The 9,839-nt window shown below is 40.2% G+C and overlaps 1 protein-coding gene across 1 annotated transcript in view; it reads left to right on the forward strand.

Annotated features, from left to right (window-relative positions):
• The window catches only part of DYRK4 (dual specificity tyrosine phosphorylation regulated kinase 4), a 31,762-nt gene extending 22,183 nt beyond the window's left edge, over positions 1 to 9,579 (forward strand). Inside the window, exons 10-14 of the mRNA XM_063356128.1 lie at positions 80 to 252; positions 1,383 to 1,443; positions 2,001 to 2,130; positions 5,774 to 5,928; positions 6,381 to 9,579. Coding sequence (XP_063212198.1) covers positions 80 to 252; positions 1,383 to 1,443; positions 2,001 to 2,130; positions 5,774 to 5,928; positions 6,381 to 6,616 — 755 coding nt within the window. The 3' untranslated portion in view covers positions 6,617 to 9,579. The remainder of the gene's footprint in view (positions 1 to 79; positions 253 to 1,382; positions 1,444 to 2,000; positions 2,131 to 5,773; positions 5,929 to 6,380) is intronic.
• Positions 9,580 to 9,839: the final 260 nt, after the last annotated feature.

Consider the following 9,839-nt stretch of genomic DNA (forward strand, 5'->3'; position numbering starts at 1 on the left):
TTTCTGTGAAATCTGGAATCAGCATTTCTGTCCCATTTCTGATATTTTGCTTCTTGTCTGATTTTCTGTTGTGATATAGTGTACACCTATGTTCAGAGCCGGTTTTATCGCTCGCCTGAAGTGATTCTTGGTCATCCTTATGCTATGGCGGTTGATATGTGGAGCTTAGGCTGTATCATAGCTGAGCTTTACACTGGCTACCCACTGTTTCCAGGGGAAAATGAAGTTGACCAACTTGCCTGCATCATGGAGGTAACTTTTGGGATTGACTTTTGAATTACATACTCATTTGTTAAACTACACTGCCAGCAACAAAGAGAAATGTCAAGAAGTGATGAAGTATATTTGTCTATGGACCGGCTTTTTAGGGAGAGGTTTATTACAGCCAAAGAACTCTTTGGAAGGACGGGCTCTAGTGCAAAACTGTTATTTCTATTTCATGTGCCAAACACTGCTTTGTACACTCACTGTCTTGCTTCTGAAGGAAACATATTATAGTCTGGTCAGAATTTTTATGGAGAAGTTAGACCAGAAGAAGAATATCTAAGGCGAAGGAAAAGCAATTACAACAGGCTCATCTCCTCTTAGGAATCGTGTGTGGGTTGAATTGGATCTCCTTAGTCCAAACTCCTGCTGAGAGAGATATTTTTGCTAGCATTTGATTAGTCGGCTGTGTCTAGCAAATCCTGAAAACCTCAACTACTTGAGTAGAAACTCTCTGGGTGTCCTGCTCAACTTCTGCTCTACTCTCCTGGTGAAAAAGTTTTTCCTAATAGCCACCCTGAACTTATCAAGCCACAATTTGTGGATGTTGCCTCTTCTTACACTGGCTGCCCCTACCAAGGAGTTTGGCTCTGTCAACTTTGTAACTGTTCTTCAAAGACTTTTAGGAATGTACTCTGACAACTTATACCTCAGATCATCTACCCAGTGCAAGTGTTAGAATAGGTGCAAAACTGACCCATGAAAGCAAGTTACTTACATAGTCTATACAATCACTAAATTTCAACCTGATGTCGAACTCAGCCCCAAGTTCAGATCCTTCTAGTGCTGTGTTAGTTTGTACAAGATTTCTCAAAGATGGCATCTCTCCATGTGTCATTAACAGAGATGCTTGCTCTTAGAGTCTACTGTGGCAGTGAAGATCCCCAGGGTCACCCCTTATAAGATCACATTTTATGTGTAAGAAATCTTTACGGAATCCCTTAATTCCTTCCACAATAAATGACACAAGGAAATGGTTTGTAGACATTTCACAGTAAACTCCTACATTCAGCTTCTTTTCGTAAGGAGGTGGTTGAAATACCTCATCTCTCCTGACAGTTGTTATGTATGTTTGTGAAATGAAGATTAACTCCATGAATTCATTTTCTGTGTTGAAGGTATTGGGTCTTCCACCAACCGATTTTATCCAGGCTGCATCAAGAAAACGAACGTTCTTTGGTAACTGTTTGTGATTGTTTGTCCTTGTGGGATTCCTCCCTGGTAGTTAATCCCTAGTTAATATCACTGGTAGAGAATAGGGTCAGAGAACCTTAGCTGCTTCTTAGATGACAAAACTTCTTTCAGGAAGAGTTATTAAAAAGAAATTAATAGGTAACATGAAGCTACAAATGAACCTGGTGCTGCCCTTTTCATGTTTTATGGACATTTCATTGCCAAATTGATAGGGAAGGGATTGGTAAATCCATTCCACTGTTACTCCTTAAAAACATTATTGCTAAAAGGAATGCCATGGGCTTTGGGAACTAATTTATTTAGATTAAGTTCATTCCTCCAGGTATAATTTGGTTTTGGAAATTACACAAAACAAACAAAAAACCACAGTGCAGGTTGTGGTCTTTAGGATGTAACCAGTATTGTTTTCTGGCAGGCTATCAAGCCAATAGAGCAAAAGTGGAGTTAGTGGGATGGATATGGGTACTGTTTTTGCAACTCTCTTAAAGACTCGGTGAGGATTTTTAACGTGTTTTTTTTGAGCATGTCTTTATTTCTTTAAGATTCCAAAGGTTTTCCTAAATCCATAACTAACAGCAAGGGAAAAAAGAGATGCCCAGACTCCAAGGATCTAAGCACAGTACTGAAAACCCATGATGCTGGTTTCTTGGACTTTCTGAAAGGATGTCTAATGTGAGTTCATAGTTTTGACTTATAAGCAGCAGGCTAGTTTTGACTTTGTTTTCATTCTCCTTGTGCCTTTAAAATCTTTGAATCTGTTGGGTTTTTTTGGTGTGGAGTTTTGGGTTGGTTTTTCTTTTTCTGTTTTCCTTATGGTAGCATTTGGATAATTATTATATTCACAGCTTATTGCAGGGAGAAAACATTGCACAAAAAGGCTCTATGGGATTAGTCCAAGGTTCAAAAGAAAGCTGAGATCATCATATCTAAAAGCAGATCTTCATCTTCTGATGCTGGAGACTAAACTCTAAAAGCAATAGCTTTTACCCATTGAGGCCTTTGTGTTAAATCCTTTATGTTTCATCTGAGACAAAAGTTCATTCAGATAACATAAATAATGGTAATGCAACGCCCCAAGGCAGTGCATATCTGGAGATCAAAGTTTGAGTTTGTACTTAAATCTAACTCCTGCTTCAGTGGAAAGAAAGTCATTCAGTTTCGTCCAGGAGGAGTTATATTGGGAGCTGACTTAGCTGGCTTGAATGTCTTGACTATATTTTCTGTGCTAGGTCTTCGGAATGGCAATTAGGTGATATGCTGTGGTGTATGTATGAAAACAATTCTGCTTCTTTGAGTACCTGCTCACGAAGATCTTGCTCTCTGCGTGCATGTTCCCTTGAGTGAGATTAGACTCTTTTTTAGTTCCAGTACACTATACGCCTCCCCCATAGCAGAGGATAAAAAGGCAAAGTACATTCAGCCGTGTCTCCACCCCGGAATCAGTGGTATTGTTTTCTTGCTTCCTCTTGAATGTGGCAGTTAGCGTGGAGAATTACTTAGCTCAGTTACCAGACTGTTACCTTGTAGGTTTCATGCTGATTTAAGACTTGTTTGTGCTTATCATAGTTACACTTGTTTTTCTTGCACATTTGAAGAATTATTTGATATACTGTATTTTTTCATTCTCTTGATTGGAATGGATTTTTATAAATCACTGGAGCTCAGAATGAGAGAAGAGTCTAATACATCTCAGATCCTGTCATTCTAGGATAAACTTCAACTTTACTTCAGTCAAGGATTTTGCTACTGAATACCTGGTCCACAGCTGTTTTCTTAAAGGAAATGGAAGATTTGAACATTTTTGTGAACTCATAAATGCAAATAACGTGTAATAATTAACAGTCTTCACACAAGGTAGAAATCCCACAGATTCTCTACGCCAGGAACTTTTTGCCTAGTATCACAGAATCATTTAGGTTGGAAGGGACCTCTGGAAGTCATCTAGCCCACCCTGCCACTCAAAGCAGAGCAAACTTGGAGCAGGTTGCTCAGGACCTTGTCTGGTCAGGTCCTGAGTATCTCCAAAGAGGGAGATCCACAGCCTCTTGGGGCAACCTGTTCTGATAGTGAAACACACTGATGGTGAGAGTGTCAGTGCTAAAGTTGGGGGAAGAGAGATGTGATTTAGCATCACCAGGGTATCATCTGTCATCACCAAGTAAATGGGACTTTTTAATAAATGAATAATAATGTAATACAATAATGTGGGAGAAGCAAAACTATTTTGTGGCTCAAACATGATCATGTGTCTTTTCCAAGGCAGTCGGGTTACTAAGCATTTTACAGGATGGGACTCCATGGACCCTGCTGATATGAGGTGTCATTTCACTAATAGGTCTTTTTGCTTGGGAGATGGCTACTAACGAGGTTTTAGTCATGGAGCAAACTAAAAGACTGAGCACGTAGGAACAAACTTTTGTCTGGTTGCCTTAAATACTGACCTCTTGCATAGAGGTTTCAGGCTTTCAGTAGAGCCTTCAGGGTGAGCTTGGATCCTAATTTGTGCTGTGTAGCGGTACCAGAAGCTGGTCCCATACCTTTTCCAGTGTTAACCTGTATCTTGTGCAAGGTTATTTTTTTGCATCTTCTTTAGCACTGACTGTAAGTTTCTTTCTAGCATTTTAGTAGTACTTTCCTAAAGAAATCCATGCTAACTTGTGGTTACATGAAAAAAAACAGTCATCCCTCCCTGTTTCACAAGAGAGGTGTTTTTAATGTTCTCTGCTTGCTAAAGCTGTATGAATCATTGATTCTTTTTGGTTTGCTAGCTGAATCAGAACATTTAGGAAATCATTTCAGTGAAGAAAAAAAAACCTGTACACAAGTCATTTCAGGTCACACAGAAAAAAATGTTATGTGTTTGGATTGTTTAAATTTTCAAAGGAATGAAGTAAGGTTTGAAATGAAAACTCTTTTTGAGACAGAAAAGAACTGAATTATTTTGTCTGTTTCAGTTGTCGATCTGTGTCTGTGCAAAGCAGCCTGATACATTTGCCATGACTTCACAAATAGTTTTGTTCAACTTATATGCACCTGTTTTGTGGATGAACACATCAGACCAAAAAAAAAATATATTCACTCAGCTCTTGTGATGACAAGAATATCTTTTTTTTCCTACATTATTTCTGTACAGTTCTGGACAGCACTGAAATTAGAGAAAACAGAATGAAATAGTCTGCAACTCATGTAGAGATTAGTAACAGAATATTAGGATTGATAGGAATGCAGTATGAATGGAAAGGTATGTGTGTTTAAGCACTGGAAGAAACAGTAGAACAGGGGTTGAAAGAAAGGCGTGTATTGGTAACAAAGGACAGTGCTCCCGCCTGTAAAACTGGGGAGCGTGTTGTCTGTCGCAGTCAGGAAGCCTGCGGTCTCTCACTCTGGTGAGACCGCAGCGCAGGTGACCAGCAGTGGGAAATCTCAAAGCTCACAGCAATTGCACGGCGACTAGGTTGCAGAATATCACATATGCTGTTCATTTTCCTGTTAGCCCGAAAGGAAAACAAACATATGTTCCAAAATACAAGGCAAAATAGACATGAGTAGCTACCTTGCCTAACATTTATGGAGACTGAAGTCAGCACGGTTCTGATCTGAAGGACCGTGCCCAAACAGCAGCTGACTCCTAAAGGATGTAAAAGATCTGTCTAAAGACTAATACATCGTCACCAATCAAGGACTCCAGAGATGTGATGAGGACTCAGTAGCTGACAACCCTTGTCCTCTGAGTGACACACAAGTGGTCTTGGCCAGAACACTTGGCACTTGTGAGTATGTGGGTGTGAGAACTGAATAAATGAAACCCGTGAGAGGATGAAGTCAATGTAGAGATTTTGGAAAAAAAATAAAGTCACCTTTCGTTTCCATAATAAGATCTTACCTCAGTTTTGCTACACTAAGCCTTTACAGTAGTTTCAGGTGCAGTTAAATTAGGGAAGACATATCTTTTAGTGAATTACCCTATGTCTTATTTGTTATCCCTTTCTTGGAGCTTGCATTGACAGAATGTGAAAACCTTGAAACAATTATTCAGTAGGGTCCCTACCCTGATAACACCGTGAACTGCATATTCAAATTGGTTTGATGCTGCAGAGGGTTTGATCAGCAAAGCACACAGTGCTGGAGTAAATACAAAGTTTAGAAGGATGGAGAAGATCACATAAGATTTTTCCTTGTTTTCAGTTAAAATTCTTTTGTTTCAAAAAATGTCCTCATTAAATGACTTTCAGAAGACAATACCGAGTATTTTGGCTTAAACTGACTTTCAGTTCAAACTGTTGTTAAATAACTATTTGTCTACCATGGATTTAAGGTGGGAACCTGCTCTGCGCATGACTCCCGATGAAGCAATGAAGCATGCGTGGATCCAGGAGCCAAAAATACACAGAGCAAAACAGAAAACACAGACTTCAAGGAAGCTGAGTGATGGCGCTCTCTCTACATCAGAAGAGAACACAGAGAATATTCGTAAGCATCTGCTATCTGGAGAACCAAGTGCATTTATGTCAGTGTTTGGTGTTTCTTTATATTTAATACCATCTGTCTGAAGTAAGGTGAGGTGGTAATACACAGTGTGCAAGTAATGGATAGTCACTGGAATGTGGTGGATAGAGCCACTATTTATCACTTCTATAGGAACCCATTGCTTATGTTTTATAGTGTCTGCCAGCAAGAAGACTGGCAGTACTAAAGATTCACATAGAAAGGTCTTTTCCCTACTGACAGAAAAAGAGTTATGATATCTGCCACCACACCATAGTGCACTCCACTTTCAGAGCAAATGAATGTATTGATGGTGGTTGTAAGATCCCAGAGACAATTTTCAACTGTTTTTTTTTTGTGAATTTGTGGTGATCGTTTTTATTTGCTCCTAAGAGTCTGCAGTCTTACCCTATCATTTTATTTATTTATTATTACAGAAAATGTCTGGAAAGATACGGCTGACAAAGTGAGAAGTGATCTGGCTGAAAGACTGACTCCCACTGTGCCCTCCACAGGCACAACAGAAAATGATGTGCACAACACAAGGAAACGTGTTATTTCAGAGAAACATTTGGAGACTCAAATGGAAAAGCCTATAAAAAATCATCAAGCAGAACACAGTGGTGAAACAGCTCTTCCAAAAAATTCTCTTTTTTTCCCACCAATTAAGTAATACAAAGTACAAATGATGATTGCTTCAGTTGCATACTTGGTATATTTTGTAGGTATTTTTTGTACTCAGGAATATAAGCTGTATCTGGCTGTACATGGGCTGTGCTCATTGTAAGTATATTTAACGTTCATTTTACCCTGAAATAGTCCAGTCAACCAAAATAGAATTTCAGATTCATTCTTTTTCCTCATCTACATCCTTGTTGTGATCAACCAGCAGCAATAAAGTGGAGACTGTAGAGGTGGAGAGCGGCTTATTCTTGATGTTATAATAGACTTCTGAATTTTAGATTTTCCTGGAGCTAAAAGAACAAATTCATTGATTGAAGAACCTGAATCCTTTCACTTAACATCAGCATAAATCAGGAATAATTCATGGATAGGATTACTGGGTTTACTTCTGTATAAAAATGAGAAAGCAAACCCAGCAGCTTCACTTTCTTCCTTCTCTATCTCCCACTTCTTTATAGTGAAGCACTAGATGTCACATCTTCTTACCACATTTAGAAATGTAAATTATGTTCTTTAGCTCTTTAGCAGCAACAGAGTGGTATTCTGCGCCCACTTCTGCAGAGGCTCCACTCAGTATTCATATCAACAGGAAGGATGGATTAAAGCAAGCTGTTTTGATTCAGGGAATTGTCCTCTGCAGGAAGTTTAACTTAATACTCTGAAAAAAACAGATTTCTATGACCCCTATAATTTCTATGTTTAATTTAGCTCTTGGACAATAGACTGTCTTTTCATTGCATTTGTAAAGCACGCACCTCGGTATGACTTTTATGCTTTACTGTGACTTATAGAAAGTACCGCAATTTAAATGGAAATAATGAGGAAATTGTCCTACAAAATGCAGCTGCTACTTTAGCGGTACTGTACTCCCAAGAGAGAGAGGTGTTCGTAGGTGTTAAGAGTCACCATAACAGCAAACTCCCGCAGGCTCTTTGTGCGAAAGGAAAACCCAAAGGATACAAAAATGGTCCTAACACAGTTCTAGTGTAACAGTGAGTAAACAAGCCATCTGACAGGCTACGGAGGTGACTGCATGACAAAAGGCCTATAGCAGGTGTGCCCTCCTACTGAATGGAAAGTTAATGCTAACAGTCATCTCAGGGAAAACAGACCACACACTGCAATGTGACGATTCTCTTGGCTTCAGGCAAATCCTGGGACTCATGAAGAAACACCTGGAAGATGAGTGACCCAAGCAGGGCAATAGCCCATTATTGAGCATAATTGAGCAGGTAATTAGAAGGGTACTTTGGCAGGCAAATATCGTCCTGCCGTGATGCGGACATTTCTGACAAGCAGGCCAGCTTGTAGTACCAGAACTGTCTGTATCTCTGGCTTCAGAGAGACTCCTTTGCAGCTGAACCCTCCTGGAGGCTATCAAACGCTCCCATTGATCACCAGAATGCTGCGCTGGGAAAAGTGAGTTCTCTTATGTACCGTGTTTCTGTGACTGGGCTGAATACCCATGGTGGGCAAGCATCTTGTAGAACGCAGGCAGAGCCCTTATCACATTTCACAGAGGACTCCTACCCCTAGTGGGAGCTGAATGAAAGAGTTAGACTCACCATCGGTTTTAGGGAATATTCGGATAAGTTTTTACAGATATTTGGAAAATATTGTGGCTGATTGTTTGCAAGTAACACAGAAGATAAGAAGCAAAGGGTTTATGTTTATGTGTAAGGGTTCAATGTGGACTAAGAACAACAAAAGTACCTATCCTGATACCACTTAACTAAAAGGTCGGATCCTTACATCCTTGGAACTATAATTTGTACTGTTTCAATTCAGTTGCTGTTGATTCTCCATCTCTGTTGTGCTATGTTCACTTGACTGCTTAGGCTGCTCCAAGTTAAAATATCTGTCTTCTTGTAATTGTACACTTGTGTATTTGTCTGCTCTACCTCAGAGGCAAAGTTTGGGATCAATTATACCAAGTGGCTCTTGATAGTATTGCTTAGTCCTTGTAAAGCTGTGAACCTCATTTGATGTATGGGCTCATGTGCTGGAGCTGCATGTTCTTCACAATTAATACATTTCAGTAGCTTTTTGTGGTAAGCAGCACTGTATTACTTCTCATGGCATATGCTGGTGGGTTTTTCAAGGCATTCATAGAGTTAAGGGAAAGTAAGAAAGCCACCTGAGACTGCAATTCAGTTTGGTTGTCCTTTTGTTTGCAGAAGGCAGGCAGATGGCCTTTCACTGTAGCTAGCTGGCTGCCGTGTATTTTCTCTCTTCCCTTGCTTGCTGACCTGCTGTTCTTTTTTAAATTCCTTCAGCCTCCACAGTGATTTCCATCTTTAAAATCTTTCCTAATAAGGGCTCTGGTAGATAACTGTTGGATTTTTTTTCAGAGATGACAGAAATAGGTAGAAATTACTTGGCAGAAAGATCTAGCCCTCACATACCATCATTGCTTTCACATGCCTATACAGAATCAAGCAGACCCAACAGATACAGGTAGCATCCTCTTTTCTGTGCTGTAAAAGGAGAGCCTTCAAAATGTTGAGAAGATTTCTCTGACTGCTGGTCTGCTTGAGCCACCCACAGACTGGTAATGGAGTAAACTCATAGAGAGACAAAACACTAAGTGTTCAATTTACTTGATTGAAAAACACAAACCGTGCATCACGTTTTGTTTCTGTATGATAGAGTGACATTTTAGCTACATTTGCCAAGAAAATGAGGTGGCTGCTTTCTTGTCTCTCTCTGCACATTGACCTGATGATCTTCCGGTTGGTGTCCTCTTCCCCTGAGCTCTTCAGCCTATTAACAGATACTAGCTGAGGTAGGCAGAGGAACAGTGTTCTCAAAAGTATTTTGCTTCTGTATGCTACAGTTGACAGAGGAGTGAGACCCTATTAGTGTCTGCAACAAGTTGCCCGGAGAGGTGGGGGAGGCCCCATCCCTGGAGACATTAAAGGCCAGGCTTGACAAGGCTCTGAGCAACCTGATCTAGTTAAAGGTGTCCCTGCTTACTGCAGAGGGGTTGGACTAGATATCTTTAAAGGTCCCTTCCAGCCCAACACATTCTATGATTTTATGAGTGAGGGAAAGCCAGGAGAAGGTTGTTATGGTCAGTTCTGCTAGACCACTGAGAAGCATGAGAGTGCTGGCTGCCCAGGGACCACACGCATCATTCTACATCACTGTATGGATATGCTGCCCCTTGACCATGACCTGGGCCAAACAAAAGCCATTAGGGAATATGTGAC

Source organism: Chroicocephalus ridibundus, chromosome 1 (assembly GCF_963924245.1).
Source record: "Chroicocephalus ridibundus chromosome 1, bChrRid1.1, whole genome shotgun sequence".
Classification (NCBI taxonomy): Eukaryota; Metazoa; Chordata; class Aves; order Charadriiformes; family Laridae; genus Chroicocephalus; species Chroicocephalus ridibundus.